The sequence below is a fragment of the Drosophila melanogaster genome, chromosome 3R (assembly GCF_000001215.4).
Source record: "Drosophila melanogaster chromosome 3R".
In the NCBI taxonomy this organism is placed as follows: domain Eukaryota; kingdom Metazoa; phylum Arthropoda; class Insecta; order Diptera; family Drosophilidae; genus Drosophila; species Drosophila melanogaster.
Genome location: NT_033777.3, coordinates 9,427,596 through 9,445,915, shown reverse-complemented (window position 1 = coordinate 9,445,915; position 18,320 = coordinate 9,427,596). Strand labels below are relative to the sequence as shown.

At 42.9% G+C, this 18,320-nt stretch overlaps 1 protein-coding gene across 18 annotated transcripts in view; it reads right to left on the bottom strand.

Annotated features, from left to right (window-relative positions):
• ps (pasilla) overlaps nt 1–18,320 on the bottom strand; it is a 37,561-nt gene that overhangs the window by 9,585 nt on the left and 9,656 nt on the right. For 3 of the 18 annotated variants that reach the window (NM_001202270.2, NM_001043227.2, NM_001202274.2), the window contains 4 exons: nt 13,077–13,887; nt 1,840–1,905; nt 729–872; nt 21–661 (listed from right to left, as the gene is read on the bottom strand). In NM_001202270.2, the coding sequence (NP_001189199.1) occupies nt 21–661; nt 729–872; nt 1,840–1,905; nt 13,077–13,194 (969 nt within the window). In that variant the 5' untranslated portion in view covers nt 13,195–13,887. Of the gene's footprint in view, nt 1–20; nt 662–728; nt 873–1,839; nt 1,906–4,250; nt 5,236–6,210; nt 6,571–8,797; nt 9,082–11,493; nt 11,651–13,076; nt 13,888–17,263; nt 17,356–18,320 lie in introns of those variants that run through there. The other 15 variants (NM_169283.2, NM_001043232.1, NM_001043226.1 and 12 more) reach the window with 13 other exon arrangements.

The following is an 18,320-nucleotide window of genomic DNA, read 5'->3' as shown; positions in this document are numbered from 1 at the left end:
GGGCATGTGCCAAGTCTAACCTTAATATGCTCGAGCAGCTGTGTGGCAACCGCTAGATTGGGCGCCGGATTGGGTGAGCCCAGATTGATGGACAAATTGATGCCGGTGCCGTTGACTAGCAGGCTGGCCGCCGAGTTTGCACCGCCGATCGTGGTGCCCAACGTGGAGTTCAACGAAGCGGTGCTCGAGTTGATGGCATTCTGATTGGTGGCGTACGGGGAGCCGGTCGGATTAAAGTTGGCCACCGGGCCGCTGACGTCCGCGTAGGATACGTTCAGGCAGGTGCCCGACTGGGGATCTTCGACGATCTTCGAGAGGATCATCTTGCAGGCGTTCTTATTGTTCTCCTTGTCGCCTATGATGGTGATGCAGCGCTCCTGCAACGACACATCCGTGGGCTTCTGCGAGATCTGGACATAGGAGCCGCTCTCCTCCTTGATCTGTTTAATGAAGGCACCGCCCTTGCCAATGATCATGCCGGCGGTCGAGTTGGGCACCAGGATCTTGACCTGCTTGTCGCGCTCCTGTGTCTGTTTTGAGTCGGTATCGACGATCTTGTTGGTCAGGTCGGGCTTCTCGCGGATCTTGTCCATGATGAACTCCATCACGACCATGATAGCCTCCGTGGAGCCGGTGATCAGGCACACGCGTTCGGTGGTGCCTGCAAGGTAAGGATTAAAACCATTACTTTATATAAGCAAGCAAGAGGAGGAGATAGTTAAACTCACCTGGGTAGAAGTCGTGCGACTTGGACATCTTGACCCTAGCACCCGTGTCCTTCTGCAGGGAGGCGATCGTCTCGCCACCTTTGCCAATGATGGCCCCGGAGGCCACCGCGGGCACCAGTATTTTCATGTGATACGTTGTCTCGCCTGAAATGAAAGAATCGAGAGGAGTTCACAGGGCGACCAATGGATTAGTCTCGGGAGATTCTCTTGGATTGGGCTACTATTCTTTTTTTCGTCAATAGATTAGGAGGTTTTTGGTACAGGTTACAGGGTTAGTTAGTCTGTGTGCGCCCTTGGCTGCTGCATACAATCTAGTTATCTGGTTATTATTGTTGGTTAGATCTAGTTTCTAGCTCATTCGGCAGGTTACAAATTAAAAATAATAACAGCATTTCAGCGTCGATCGTTTGTTCGTTCGGCTGGACGCTCACAACGAGGGACGTTCGTAAAGTTGAGTTTTCAACTCGGTTAGTTTGGTTATAGTTTTCAGATAGATAGTTTTCGATTTCGACTTGGTTTAGTGGATTAGCATGGTTCACTGCTGTGTGTGGGCATGGATTGGTTATGGTGGTGTGGGCGTGGGCGTGGGCGTGGACGTGGTGTATCGACTGTGGTCTGTTTTCTGTGGTTTTTGTAATGGGCAAGCCATGAGGAAGATATGCGCTCGAGATGAGATGGAACAGACAATGCTGGCGACACACGAAACATATGAAAGCCCGTTTTAACTTCTTCTCCGAAGGTCGTTGGCTTGGCCGAAAGAAAAAGCCCCGCAAATTACTTGGGCAACACACAAAAGCGAAAAAAAAGAAACGAAATAAATACGAAAAAAATGTAAGTCAAAGCATAAGTTTGGTCAAAGGGTCGAAGGTTAATGTGCTCCGTTGTCAGTTGGGTCGCATAATCAGTTTTCGTTTTTAGTCCGTCCGAATTCAGGTTCAAAAAGCGCGCTTTCGTCAGCGGCAGCGGCATTAAAAACAGACAGCGATCTAGTTACGGATACAGAAAACGATATAGAGCTACGCTTTAGTCGGTATTAATCTTGAATTAGTCGTTCGTTTGGCTAGACAAAGATGGATTTAATGGTATTTAATGAAAGTGTGACAAAGCTTACCATGATGAATATGATTATTGTTATTATTTTCAATTTCAACCTCAATTCCAGAACAAACTGACTCACCTGAAATGGAAAGAAGAAGAAAAAGACAGAAACAATGATTATAAGTTGGGATCTGAAGGCAGTGCACGGCATTACACGGCTAAGTGATGGGAATGTGGCGAATGCATGTGAATGCAGTGGGACCTCCCTGCGTATGAGTGATATCATCTGCGTCACACAGCCTCAAGTCGCCGACAAACGACATAAGACAACCGACGGCAGCCAGTTGTAAGTAAGTAAACAAACAAATTTCAATTAATAAAATGTGTCAAGCGGAGACGCTCTATTACACAAGCGCATTGGCTAGCAAAACAACGAGATGGAATAGAATGGAACGGGCATGGCATGGAATGATCTAAGCGCGTTGCACCTGACTGCCTGCCATCGTGCAGCATGGCGACTTGTGGCAGCCCAAGACTCTGCTGATGCCACTTGGGCGCACTCGGTTCGTTTAAATTTAGCCACCATCCGCCCCCCGAGGCACCACCACCACCACCCAGTTCCTTACGGCATCGGTGAAATGTGTGCCATACGCTGACGTTGTCGGCGTCTTGGTCGGTCCCGTTGCCACTCAGCGCCAGAGTGTCCTTCAAAAGTATTTCTCTAATTAGATACAGCGCGCACACACGCACACACACACGACGATGCACTGACATTGGGTGGTATGAGGTATCGGGGGATGGGTATTCGCTTGGGCTGGGGGAATATTGGACCATTTGCCCTGCTTTGCATGCATGTGTGAAAATGCGGTTCGCAAAGAATTCGCTACGAAAGCGAATTGCGACCACATATTTAGCACCATGCTGGCCAATTTCCGCCACTGAACCAATTGCCGGACGCATCTGTCAGTTATCTATCACTTATACCGTATGAATAGAGTGCTATTGGTGAAATTCTTTTACGAAATTCTACTGCAATGCAAAATACTCGTAAATAAGCGAGAGTTGCAAAATGGCCATGGTAAATAATATGCAGGAAGACAGAAAAACAAAACATAAAGTCGTTTGCTTAGCGTTTTTATGGGCCACAAAGGACAGGCCAAGAACGCTGTTGCGAAGCTGCGTTGCTGTTGACACTGTGCAGCAGCTTAAATTATGTGACTGTCATAAATAACACTTGCAGCACACTGGCCAGAGACCGCCCATGGAGCTGCAAGTGGGCGTGGCAGGGTGGCGGGGTGGCAGAGCTTGCAGGATGATGGCAGCAGGCAGACTGGAGACTAATTTCGTATGCATTGTGTGCAGGATTGGACGGGAAACTAGGCTAACGACAAGCTGGCACACAGTCAGGACCACCCTTTCCATTCCATTCCACTCCACTCCACTCCACTCCACTCTACCCACTCCAACCCTAAACCACAATAAATGCCATGGAGCAATCTGCAACACGCAAATTGTTAAAGCAAAGCCCGAGCAGCAAGTGCTTGTCGCGTACCACGCGACGTATGCGTAATGCGGGGGCATGTGGCACGCGATTAAACGATTGGATCCTGCAGGCGACAAGTATGTTTAATTTCCTGCACCGGAAAGAGCTTTAAGGACACTCGAAGTGAACTTTAATAGGCATAGGTATTAAATCTTGATACGATTTGCCAATAAAACATAACCAATTGGTTCTTCGTTCAATTGAAACACACAAAAGAGCAAACGAAATCCTATTTAAAAAAACCAAAGCGAATATCTTTATGCAACACTCATGAATCACTAGGGAATGCTGAAGGAAAGTCGTGTATACACAAAACATAATATTTTAAGGCACAAACGAAATTGAAATGGACGCCCACATTTAAGCGTACGATTAGCATATGAGTTTTTTATATATATATATATATATATTTCTTTTTTTTTTGGATTTTTTTTTAGCTGGCTGCTTGTTTCTGTTTTAGCTGCTTAGTTTTTTTTTTATGAGTGTTTGTTGGTTTGGTTTTATTTCTTGTGTATCGAAATGTGTGCTGGATTGGTGGATGCTGATGATGTTTGGATTATTTTCTATCAAAACTTTCAACGCAATGTTAATGGATAATTCATTTATAGCTTGTGGCTTCTTGTTCAGCGTTCAGTTCAGTTCGTTTGACATTTGGGCGTTCTTGATACTTTTTTCTTTGTACATTTTTTTTTTTTTTGGTTCAGCTTTTAAGTTGCTGGCGGCATTTAGAATGAGGCGACGTGGTGATTGATGCTGTTGTTGGCTGGTTGGTTGATATTTGTTGGCTGTAGCGAGCTCGATAGTTATAGATAGTTATATAGAGAAGTGGTGTACATTTTATGTATGGTGTAGTAGAGGAAGTTGTGCGCAACTTTTGATTTGATAGTTCTATGCTGATGCTGATTGCGTTTGTTTGTTTGTTTGTTCTTAATCAGACTCACCGTAACACCAGCAGGAGTTAGTCTTATAGTTGCCCAGCTGCAGTTGCTGTTGCGCGTTGCTGCTGCTGCTGCTGTTATTGCTGTTGCAGTTGGTGATGCTGCTGCCGTTGCCTCCTGATGTTGCTGCTGCTGCTGCTGCTGCTGCTGATGCGAGTGCTGCTGCCGTGTTGCCACTCGCTGTTGCAGTCGGCGTCTGGGCACCTGGTGTCCCATTTGGCGAACCATTCTCACTCAGGGGCGATAGATCCATCTGATGATGCGGAACATGACTGGGATTAGCCGGGCTTTCTATTTGCTTTTGATAGCTATGAACGGCTAATGAGTATGCAGCGTTGCTATGATTGCTGTTGCTGATGTTGCCGATGTTGCTGATGTTGCTTATGTTGCTGATGTGGCTTATGTTGATGCTGCTGCTGTCGCTGCTGCTGCTGTTGCTGCTGTTACTGCTGCTGCCGCCGCCGCTGGCCAGCGAATGTGTGGATGAGGGCGACGACGTGGTTGTGGAATGTCGTGGCTGATAGTTACAAGCTAATTGCTGCATATGTGTGGGCTTTGATTGCTGATATTGGTATGTGAGATGTTCGTTTTCTGGTTCTAGTTGCTGGTGCTGTGGCTGCTGTGGGCTGCTGTTGTGTTGGTTCTGATGTTGCAACTGCAGCTGCTGCTGCAAGTAATCAAAACCAAATTGCTGAATCAGCTGCTCGGCCGCCTTGTCCATGGCCACCTTCATAATACTCTCCATTGCCTTGGAATTGTTGTCGTTCCCGTTCAGTCTTCGGTTTTGTTTGTTTGACGGAATTGATGCTGCCTTGAATCGATTGTACTCGTTTCGTTCCTTATTCAACTGATCCACTGATCAACTGATTTATGCGTTATTTGTTTTCAATTTTTTATTATATTTCGTAATTTGCAATTTGGGCTTTAGTTTTTTTCTTAACTGTTCAGTGTTTTGATTCAACCTACGCGCCGCTTTCCAATTATTAAACTTTGTTCAATAAACGAAAGAAAAAGAAATGGAAAATTTGTTTAGATAAAGCTGGCTTTTCATAGGTTTCGCTCTCCTCTGATCACACACACACACACGCGAGCGGGAGAGAGATAGATAGGTAGATAGAGCACTTCAAGGACCTTCGCTTTCTGTCTCTTTCCCCCTCGCTCACCATCGATATCTGAATTGCATATTCATTATAGATACACATCGAGTTTAATGTGCAATCGAGTTTGTAAGGCTTTGGACTGTGCATTTGTTGCTATTCTTTTCTTTTTTTTTCTACGATTTGTTTGGTATAATGCTCTTCATGATGATGCGGTGGTTGTAAGTTAACATATAGAGATATATAGATCGGGCTGATTGAGTGGTGACTTCGCAGTGGTTTAGTAGGTCGCTCGACTTCCGGATGACTTGATTTAGTTCGATTTGATTCGATAGCTGACGATAGCTCGATATTGATTAGATATTGGTGTTGTTGGATGGCGATTTTAGTGTTCTTCTGTTCTGGTGCCTGTTCATTTTTTTGGTTTCTTGATGATTTCTTGTTAGATATTTTGTACGATAACAACAACAACGATTACGATGCGACTGCGACTATATATATATATATATATATATATATATATATATATATATATATAGTTTGTATAGGTAGAAGGCGGAGTGAGAAACAGACAGAGACAGAGAAAGCGGCAGCAGCAAGCTTCAGCAAAGGTATCGATTGATTTGTTGTCGATTGCAGGATTGCATCTGTCTTGGATGGAACTTATATCGCTCGCATCGGAACAAAAATACTTTATGATACATATTCGCTTACAGACATGAGTAGTTGGATGACAATTGGTGCTATGGCGATATAGAGAGATAGTACGAGTATGTCCATGTACGATGGCGTTTGTTAATGACGATTGTTACACAACATCCAGAAATGCTATGGAAGACATTTAGAAAAAAATGCCAATGCTTTACCATTCAGCTGTAGAGTTGAGCTCAGAGGTCAGAGTTCACAGTTCACAGTTCAGAATTCAGAGGAGATGTTGCAGGTGCTGTAGATGCTATAATACTTGAAGATTGGCTCGATGACAGGACGGCGATATTTTGTGATGATCTTCTGCTAATGTGTTGCATTTGTTTTCCTCGATTTGATCTCAGTCGTTTTTGGTTTGTTTAATAACTTTCGGCTTTTCTATATGTTTTATATTTTAGTCATTACTTGCGTAGCTTTATCACAACATATTTTAACTGCTTTGCTTGCTTGGAATTATCACATTTGAGTTGAGTTCGGTTAAGAGTTTTCTCATTGGTTTTGTGGAAATGCTGCTGCTGCTGCTGGATTGTTAAAAGTTATACGCGACTTTTTCTATTATTGCTAATCGCACGCTTTAAGTGGGGACAACAACAAAAACAACTGTTCGTGATTATTGAAAATGTTCTTTTTTATATACTTTGTGGGTTGGCTTTCATTTCGTTTTTAACTTTATCGTTCTGCTGTGCGGCATGCACATCAATTTATTTTTACATTTTGTGTAGTATCTATAATTATATTTGCGCTATGGTTGGCTTTCGATAATTACAAGCACATTTATATGCATGAACGATAATGGTTTAAAAAAAAGAACAAAAAAAGAAGAAACAAACAGAAAAACGATAATAAAAACGGTAATATGCAACACAGTGGTCGGATGTATTAAAAGCTGTAACAAATATCATGGTCATATATGAAATTGAGCGAATTGAAAGCATTTTAATTGATGAAACAGCGGAAGCCAGTTGATAAGGTCTGCTGATGATTGGGCAGAAGCTGAAAATGATGATGGGATGGTATCTCTGCCTAGAACACACAATAACCATCTTCTCCAATAACCAAAATCTACTCCTATTTGATTCGAACCAAAAGACCTTGGTTCCATTCTAATAAACTGAACCACACAAGCACTAAATGAGGCGCAACAATATTTTTGTTTAATTGATGCACAGTAATTTTCACTAATCATCTGAAGGCACAAATTAATAACTAAATTCAAGTTTGAATAGGTACATATACATATGTCATCTGACTCGAGAGGGAAAAAAAACTAACTTCGACAACAAACTGAAACGGAAACAAACGAATATCTGAAAAAAACACATGCAAAGTGGGCGTTTCTGAATACCTTTGTGAGATCATCTTTCACACAAACCGAAACCCTTTCGGCTCTTAAAATTGATTTATAGCTCTCGCCATTGAGAAGTCTGGCTGCCAGTAGAAGATGAAATGCCCACCAAAACACCTGCCCAGACCCGTGAGTCTTGCCAAATAATGGCAGTCAAATTAACAACTGGTTGGCCAGAGCCAAACTCCGAGATTACACAATGGATTCGAAGTTAAAAAAAGCTACTGGTTGGAACTGGATGCGCCGTGGAAATGCGAACTTGTGCCACGCATAAATAACACATTTTTCGGACATTTTCGCCAAAATGCCAAAAAAATCACGACGACGGTTGAGCAACAAAGGAAGAGTAAGAAGTCTCTTGCCAAGAAAAATACAAGTAAAATCCCCAAAATCCGTCTCCCCTTTTTGGAGCTGTTTTCGAGGGATATAATATGTGTGTTTTTATTTCTATTTATCTGTGGTCTCTTTTTATTCGTTTTGTTCAGAGCCCGAGCAACATGAGCAGTTTTTGGGCATGGCCACGAGTGTCTTGACTTATTTTTGGCTGGCTCTTTCAAACGAACACACACGCACATACACATACACACAGGCATTCACAATCGCAGAGATAGAGTGAGACATGTTTGCCCACATTCAAATCGCTTTTCAAGGTTACGTTTTGCCGCCGTTTTGCTTCCCGCATTTTCAAGACGGCAATTTTGTATTTCTTATTTTATACTTTTGTTAGAGCCCTAAGTACGACGAGTACTTGAGAGCTCAAAAATAAAAAACAGACAGAGAGGCCGCGTGACTCTTGAGTTAATTACGAACAACTGTGTAACTCGAAATTGATTTTGAGAATCAACTGATAATATAAAGCCCGATCCGATTCAATCCGATCCCAGCTTGAGCTGAGGTCAAACTTCAACTCGACTTGTCGATTGCTTAGTGCTTTTTTGAATAATCATTATGACTGGCATTGAACTGAATACATTGCTCTGTGTGGGTTTTGGTTCGGGGTTCGCTTTGGTTTTACTTTGGCTTTGACTTAGGCTTTTCAGCGATTTTCAAATGCTAATTTCAATGGAAAAGTGTGTGTGTCGAGCCTAAGACTTCAGTCGAGAGAATAACAAACCAAGAGGCGACCTTGAAACGCTAGATAAACCAAGATGACAAGACGTTAATTGCCGCGTTACGTTGGCTAACATTAATATCGAAATATTACGCATACGCCGCGGTGTACGTGGTTGTCTGTATTTGTGCCCGCCGAGGAGGGCTCAGGTGATGGCATATACAGTTAGCAAAGCTCCTGGCAAATACCGAATGAGATAAACCCTATAATTATTAATGCACACGCTAATTACCAAGGTCAACAAAACAACAACAGGTGAACACAGTGAGTTACACTTAACCGAGAAACGTACAGAAGCTTTGCTGTAGCTGAAATGCTGGCTGCTGATGGAATTGCTGTCCCAGCTTCTGAGGATCCTGCTGCTGCTGCTGCTGCTGGTGCTGCTGCATCATCATCGCGGGCGGACTGATCGACGTGGACGAGGTGGTTCTGGCGAACAACATGCTGCTGGCCAAAAGAGCCAAACCAATAAAATCACTGTCAAAATGGCTGCGCGTTAGCTGGGAATTCGTGTGTGGAAAACGAGCAACAGCGAGCGATCGAGCGAGCGCACGAAACGAGCAACCAAACCGCACTGAAGAATTCCGTGCGATGCGAAGACGGAGCCGCGACTCAAGCATAGAGTTTGCCAGAGAGCCGGAGAATTGGAGAATCTACTGACGGGCGAGGGAGCGAGCGAGCAAGCGAGAGCGAGAGATATCCGGAGAGTCTGTCCAGTGCAAGTGAGGCGAGTGAGGTTCATGAGTCAGAGTGTACGATGATGATCATGATCATCATGATGATGTCGTCGTCGTTTCTGTCTGTATATATGATCTAATGCTGGCCCGCCGATGATTGCCTCACTTCACTCCATGTCACTCGGTTCATTATCAACGCCAAAGAGCGGCGGGGAGAGAGCAATACACAAACAGGGGGCGAAGACACAAAAGGGGGCGGCGTGTGTGTCGAAAATAGAAACTGCTGTGGCAACATGTGATACGGAATAAGCCAACGTGATAAGCCAGCGGCGAAAAGAGTGAACGTGTCACGTTTTCACCCACCAAAACGATGAGAATTCAATGTGGAAGCTAAACCAAACGATTTGCCAAGCGATCCATAAATGACAACGGGAAGTTATGCTTAAAGCCCTTGAGATTATATAAAATGCGATTTAAAACGGTGAAGTAGTAGCCAAATTCGGTTAGAGGCATATAATATTAATGGCGAGAAGAGGGATCAAAGCGAGTTAGTCTGCCCCGTTGTTAGTTTTAATCTTTAAGATTACACAATTACAATTATTCAAGATAGGAACAACTAACAGAGCTTGTGAAATACGAGAAAAGTGTTGTGAGTTCAAGTTGTGCTACCACTGGGACTGACCCACGCTGCGTATGCGTAATATAAGGACTTCAGATGACCCAATTATTGAGGCAAGCCGGGCTTGTCCTAATCACTGGCCCGAAAAGAATGTCAAACTGCCTGGCCCCTTGAGTTATTAGTAGGCCACTCGAGATGCTCTACAAGTGCAGTCACACCAAATGCCTGGCCACTCGAGCCGCAACAATGGAATGCACCTAAGAATAAGGTAACCCAAAAACACGACACAGAGATATCAGTTCAGATTGTGGCCAAAACAGTGAGAGTGCGAGAGAGCACACAGCCCCTAGGCAGTAAACGCACTTGAGATTCAACCATGCCACACTGCCATACTGCCATTCTGCCATACCACATTCTCAGCTGCTGCATCTAGCCAGCCAGGCAGTCAGTCAGCCTGCCATCGAGGCAACCAACCCAGTTCTACAGGACCCACCACTCAAGGACGTTGCTGCTGCGTTTGCGGCTGCTGCGGCTGCATCGGCTGCTGTGGCAGCTGCAATGGCGCCAAATGCTGCAGTGCAGCTGAATGGTCGCCGCGTTCGAGGAGTTCGAGTCGTCCTACTGCGCAGGACCCTTCCTAGACGAAAAGCACCGAGCAAAGGCAGGCAGGCAAGCAGCGATGGCAGCGGAGCGACCACAGGCACACACAGATACAGATACAGATACACGTACGCACCCGCATTGTCATCAAAGTAGGTCAACCGCTTGCCATGCTGTCAACGTTTGCCGAGAGCAGCTCTCGCTTCTCTCTCTTACGGCGAACTAGAGTTCGCTACAGTATACACCCCCAACTATTCGCACGCTTTTCCAGCTGCCCTGCCAGTACTGATTACATAAGCCACGCCACCAGTCGTCCAAAACCTCCACGCTGACCCACCGCCCCGATTTTCCTCGATTTTACTGCATTTCCTTTGCAGCAGCCCCGCCAACTGACGCATTTCTAGTCCAGGCTACACGGAAAACAATAAGTCAAAAAAAAATTAAGTATATGGTAAAGAGTTGAATTCTTGCTTAAAAGAATTGTTGACAAAAAGTTGTTTGAATTTCCTAACTTCTTTGGATTAAACTTTAAAACCTTACACCTTAAATACTTATTAGAATTTAAGAAGATTATTTTTCTCTGTGCATCTCAAAAACTTTGCGCTGCTCTCTCACCAACCAGCTACACAGAATTCCAGCCATGACAGTCATAAATAAGAAAAAACTGAAAAAATTAAATAGATAGCACACAAAAAACAAATGACTGTCAAGGCAGCTAAGCAAATAAATTGCCAGAAAACTAATAAAACGACGACGTGAGTAAATACCCAAAACCATATGACATGGACCTGTTCTCTGTCCAGCAAACAGGCAGCCTCAATGGTGGCTAATTAATTACAAATGCCCAGCTGTACACATACATGTAACGAATCTATTTATCTGGGCTCATCTATAATGCCATCGGTTTGAATGGAAACTGGCCAAACAAACAGCTGATAAAATGGCATTGTTCATAAGCAAACAAATTCTTAGGCAGAACTAACCCATTAACTATGGATGTCCCCGAGCATATAATATAGTGTCTGCTTTAATGAATGGAGTGGAGTATATGGAAATAAGTTATATTTGCCTATTTAACGAACTTGAACTTACTCGAACAAAGCTTCCGCATTCCAATTCACGAGATAAAACTTAAAATTTTTGATGCAACATTAAGACAACACTGGAATTTTGTTTTATTTTCTGTAGATATTTTTTTTTTTGGGATTTTAACACTTGACGTATTTGAGAGAGCCTGCTGTGATGAACGAAAACCGAGGACTAATCTACCCTTCATAATTTCCAATTGACAATTAGGAAACTCGAAAACACGTTTACACGCTTCTGGCTCTAGCCACTGCTATCCGTCTAAATACCAAAAGCCAGCGGGGGCGACAGTGCGACTCTAACACTTACACCTTTTGCTATTTTCGTGGCTATGACGACAGGTACTTCGATTGCGTAGTGGCATGCTCACCTTGGAGCTTGCCAGCTGGTTTTGAGCCGAACAAATCATGCAAAGCAACTAGTTAATAGCTTGTGGTCAGACCGACTGACCGACAGACTGACTGACAGACAGGCAGTATGGGTTTGGCAATGGAGCTCACGGATTGGGAGCTTCTTCTTTTAAATGCTAATCTCCATATGAATTTTTGTGACCCCCTCGGCTGTCCCGACTGCAGTTCAGTTTGTCGGATGAGTGAAGCAGGGAGGAGCTTTTCAAATGCCATTCGTTTGGACGTTCAGGGACGTGCACGGACAGCACTTGTATCTAATTGCAGGCCATTGATGAAGCTGCAGGAGATTGCAGGCGGAGGTCATGCCCAAAATTGGGTCAAACTGGGCCCACAATGTCTCGGCGCCAAATCCTGCGCAAAGATACAGCCGCCAGCCAGGCAGATACTACACTAGGTACTAGATACCGCTGTATGCCATATAACAGATGCCAGTTGTCATTTTAAGATGTACACTGTAGCTGTGTACGTGTAGAGGGGGCCCTCGGGGCGTATACGCCATATCTGGCTTAATTACGAATCAAAGTCTGCTGCCTGTTCGTTCGTTCGTTGGTTCGTTTGTTCGGTTGCAAAACTGACATCGAACGTATTGGGGGCAAACTGCAAATGAATTTCTCGTGCTGATTAATTGAATCTGAATAACAAACGACAACAGCAACAATAAATAACACGAGCGACAAACGACTAAAAGAAAAAAGTAAGAAAATCATAGATACTAAGTATATATATACATAGATATATGTAGGTACGCATATCGGGGGGATATATTGTGATAACAACAACAACAACAACAACATGACCACATAATAAAGAAGGGAAACGGCACGATCGGCAGAAAAGTTGGGCAAACAAATTGAATCAGTTATTTATACGCTTCGGAGATAAAAAAGCAATGGATAGATAAATAGATAACGAACGAGAGATAGATATACACAGAGCGTCGAGTTGAGGAGCTTAAGATTGATATTGAAACTGAGATTGAGATCGAGATTGAGATTGACAGAGAGAAAAAGAGAGAGCACGATAATGGGGATATGCAAGAGCGATTTGAGATATATATTTCAATTTCTTCCTTCTGCTGGCGAAATGAATTGAGTTTCGATTTCGATATTGATTTCGATTTGAATTTGAATTTGATTTTGAATTTTGATTTGGATTTGGATTGGATTTTGGTCAACTTACCGGAACTGAAATGTGAGCGTTTAGTTTGTTCATTTTCCGGATCGGAATCGAGTGGCCTTTTGCGTGAGTCGCCGGTTTCAGGACTTGGACATGTCTCCATGGTAGCGTCTTCGGCCATTTTTAACTGAATGTTGCTGGTTTTGGTTATCGACTTTGACTGATGATTGCTTTAGCTTTTTGCTTTGGGTTTCGTTGATCTGTTGATCTTACTGTTTACTTTTCAGTTTCTATGTCTCGTGGATTCGGCTTGATTTAATTTAATTGGATCTTGGATTGGATTGGATTGGCTTGGACTTGATTTGATTGAATTGAATTTGGTTGCTGTGCTTCTGGTTTTTTTTTTTTTTTTTTTTGTTAAACGACAACGAAACGTTCGATGTTTGGTAATGAGGCGTCTGTTTAGCTTTGTATTATTTGGTTTTTGGCTTGCTTGGTATTGTTTCTGGTATTTCTGTTTGGTTTTTTTGGTGCGTGCGAGCGAAAGAGCGATAGAGCGAGCGAGCGAGCGAACGAACGATCAAACGAGCGCAGGATGCGTCAGTCACTGTCCTTTAGTCCTAGTCCTCGTCCTCGTCCAATGGATGCGATGTAATTCGATTCGATGCCTTTATCGGGGGGAATCCGCCACTGGCATCTGTGAGATTGATGGGCTATGTGGATGAGGTCCTTGGTCCTTGGGTACGCTACTGATGCTGCCACTCATGCACACACATGGAGGTACAGCTATCGATCGCTATCAGTGACAGAGACAGTTCGTGTACGTCGCTATATATGCATATGCACATATATTGATACTCTATTTACGATCCTTCTATGTTTCAGTTTTAATTTCATTTAGTTTTTTATTTTTAGTTTTTGTTTGGTGGTTTTGTGGTGGAATGTGCGAGTTTTTTTTTTTAACGTTTATATGAAAAAAGAAAAAGAAAAAAATATTTATGAGTGAATTATGCAGCAATAATAAATATACATACAGTAAACATTTAGGCAATATATAGGTATGTTCTTCGCATTAAACTTGTAGATATAGATACAGTTGTCAGAGTGGCAATGCATTTTTCGAGTAGTAAAACACACACACATTTAGATAGGCACAAACATTTAAATTGGATCGATTTGATTTGATTTGTCTTGATCTTTCGTCTTCAAAAAAGCTATTTACAAAACGAGCAAGGCATCTTGCGAGATTGGTGGAAAAAAGGGGCGTGGCGGGATTCGGGTTGGACTGGGCGGATCTTTCAAAAGCGTGGATCGTGTTAGGCATTCACATATCAAAACGATACCGGGGCAGGCAGATGTGGGATAGAGACAGATCGGTTTGAAGCAATCTTGTGAGCGTTGAGAACGTGTAATAATGGAAAGCAGACGACAGGATGAATTACAGGAGTCCGCAGAAATAGTTTTGAAAGCAGGCCCCCTATAAGAAAGGATCCCGTGTGTGTGTATGAGGTTAGAAGGTCTGCGAAAACTCGGTACCTACACCTTATATTTAGGATCTTACAGCTACCTATTTTATTTGTTACTATAATACTGATTATACTGATTACTTAATCCGTTGAGTTCGACATAATGCTGGCCAATTTAAAATGTTGAGAAATCCTGCCGTACCGCGATGCTAATAATAACTCACTCTACTGCGCTTATGAATCGTTAATTTAAATTTGTTCCACCTAAGACCTATCTAAACGAGTCCGTACCCACGAAGCAGTTTTAGTTACTTATGAATACCTGAGCCAGTTTTGTTTTTTTTTTTTCATAATGGCATGGCAATGAAGCCCCAACTTGCAACTCAATTATGCATGAGATGTTTTATTTTATTATGATTTCATTGCTAATTAAAAATGCGACGACACAAAAACCGAAGCGCGACCAACAGAAACAGCAACAACAAAATCTGCATCAACGACTGACGACGCGCGTTTATTTGTTTAAAATGGCGTTTAATTATACAAACATTTTTATATGTTATTTCTGTTGGTAGTGCTGGGGCTCAAGTGTGCGTTGTGGCTATTCGATTTGACTGCAAACGACCTTGACCATTGAAAAAGTTTTTTTTTACTCATTTTGCTGTTGTTCGTGCCCGCTTAGCACCGACCACAAAACAAAATGAGCAATAAATCGAAGAGATGGCAAAAGCCACCGTCGTTCAATGCTAAGCATGCGCCCAGATATATAGATACACGGCAGAATGCGTACTGATAGATACGCGTTTGCAACTGTATGGCATGCGCTGCACAGGAACAAGAACAAAAATTGAAGTGTAGAAGCATTAAGTTATATCATTTAATGCGAAAGTATTACTTTATTTCTATGCATCATTAAGGCGCACTACTTCTCTAGCTAACAATTTTCCAATATCAAACAATCTATTATATAATCACTTAAGTATCTACTATTTGTCGAAGTGTAATCACAGCACCTGTCGTCAGCGCAGTACAAAACAGAGAACAAAACAGGTAGGTCGCACAAATTTGCATTTACTTAAGAAATTAGTGCGACTACAAATACAAAAATCAAGAAACTAAGATCGATTTAGCAGGAGATGCGATGGCCTGCGCTATAAAACGGGTTTTCGTTTATTGTGAGAGAACCAGTTGCTTTTGCGCCTCGACTTGGCATTTGAGTTTTTCAATTAATTCACCTAATGCTTTTCGATCGGCTATTTATTGTGTTTCGCTGACGTTCGTAGAAGAATTCTCATTCGAGGCGAGCGTCTCGAATTCTGAATAAAAGTCGCAAATTCAAATTTCAGCTGCAGGTCGCTCAGTCCCAAACCTCCGAGAAGTGTGCCGCCACCGAAAGTCCCCAGAGATGCACCATGCCACATGCCACATGGCAGGCAAGCACGCAAAGTGCTCGACATTTTTCACTTTTTGTGTGTCCTTGAAAAATGCAGCGGGCCAAATGGGATTTGGGAAACTTGCAGCCAAATACTTTTCTATCGTTCATTCTTTTCGCTGTGACGATGATTAGAACGAAAGCCGTGAGCGCCAAACAACAAGAAAGCGGCATTGATGCACTCAAGCCGAAAATGTGTTAATGGTGATGAATTGGAAACAGCTGCAGCATGAAATTCACTCTCCAATCAGCCCAAGGATATTCCGCCGACGGCACAATATTCATTTCAAGTCGTTCGAATGGCGAAAGTGGGCGTACGAAATGGGGGAGGTCCGCCTTGGAACAGGTTGCATATACATACTTGTGTGCATGAAATGTGTTATCTAACTTCTAGGCACAAGTTGAATACATGTATGTATGTGGCATATAGTGTGTGGTATACAACATATTGGAACAGCTTTCAATATATGCCATGTGGCATATGTGCGGTATCCATCGAGTTCAGTGGACATCTAGTGGAAGCCTGCAAGAACCGATTTCTCGGTTTATCATCAAAGTTCCTATGTGAAAAGTGGAAAAAAGAACGCTGGGCAAATGAAAAAATATTCCATTTACTCAGTCAGTCGTCGTAGTCGTATGCCTACATACAAATATACATAGGGCCTGGCCAACTTATCTCCCTGTCGGACTCACAGTTATCACTCGAGCGGAGACGACGGCGATAAGGTTTATTTTCGTTACTTTTTGGTTTGACGATAAGGAGCACGGACCAGAGATGTATGTAGATGGGAAGCACAAACGATGGGGTTTACTACAAACTAAATAAATTAAAGGGGGGCGATGGTGACTCGAAGGCCCAACGCCCCTGGAGTTATGACGATATTATGACTTTTCGTGAGCTACTTGTTTGCAGGCGAATGAGAAGTGAGTAGACAAAATATGAAAGGGAATAAGCATGACATCAGAGGTTTGGAAAGTAAGTTCGAACTATAGTTGGGTTGCTTTTTTGCCTTTTAAAGGGGAGACACGCGACCCGCATCCCATTGTCAGAGCACAAGATTTATGTTTTGTTGCCTAATTGAAAGGCCTGGGTTGTTTGCATGTGCTGCTGCCCGATAAGCAGTTCTCGAGCGGCTCTTTAATGTACATTGTACACATATCTGCATAGAAGGTCCCTGCTCGGGCGCCAGTTCCACATACATATATTGTACATATGTGTAACATTAAAGCACGAAACACTTTTTTTAACGAGGAGATAGATTGGGGCTTGGGTGGGGAACCAATTTGTGGGGCTCTCAAATAACAAACTGTCAGTGGCGATGATTCCCAGCACTTAACGACACGACACTCACTTGAGACTTGAACGAATCCAAATTAAAACTTCTAAAATAACGCACACTTCTGCGACGACAGTGCGCGAGTACGTGAAAATCAAATACAACTAAATTCAAAAACTGAAAACAATTAAAAACGAAATGGGTTTCGAGGCAGGCAGGCCAAAGTATCTACGAGATTCAAACACTTGCCAGCAAGAGCGGGAGCGGGAGAGCAATACAAGGAGTGGGAGCGGGAGCAGGAGAGAGTGTGTGGGAGAGCGAGAGTATCTGGCAGATACTTTATCTACAAGCTGTCGAGTGCTCGTCGCTGGGTTTGCAAGTGTTTGCTCAGCCGTTTTAAGTGCTCTCCCGCGTACATGTGTGTGTATTTATATTCTTATCAGTAAATAGTTTGCGTTATGTGTTGCACTTTGCTCCGTCTCCCTCTCTCTCTCTCTCTCTATCACGAATTCCCACTCCCACCGCCATTCGCTTAATTGTTTTGTTTTTGTTGACTCGGCCGTGTCTCAGACGCCTCGACGCTGATAAAACTTTAAGTTTTGCCCAGTTTCGGGTCCTAAGTGCACTTATCAAAAAATGAATCCGCTAACTGATAAAGTATTCCAAGAATTACATGTTGAGGAAGTTTATAAACATATATATATATATATATATATATATATATATATATATATATATATATATATATTTTTATATATATATTATTAATTATTTATATAGATTCGACTATTTTCATAAGCACGACTGTTTATTACAAACCTTAAGACAAAGTATAATAATGAAATACCATCATTCCTGGTGTGGAATCATTTTTAAAGAGCCACAAATGCCGATAGGAACCGTTTTTGAGGACCAAAAATCCCCCGCTCATTTGTTGGCCTATCGTCTTTGTTTGCTCATTTCAGGCTCATTTATCGTCTTTTCATAGGCTCAACACAAATCCGCTGACAGCAGTTTTGTATCTATCGGCGAGTGTGTGCTTGTGTATCTCTATCTGCGTTTTGACAAATATCATGTGCGATAAATCTTCGCCTGCCTGCAGACAAGGATACCGTACCACCACCACTCACTC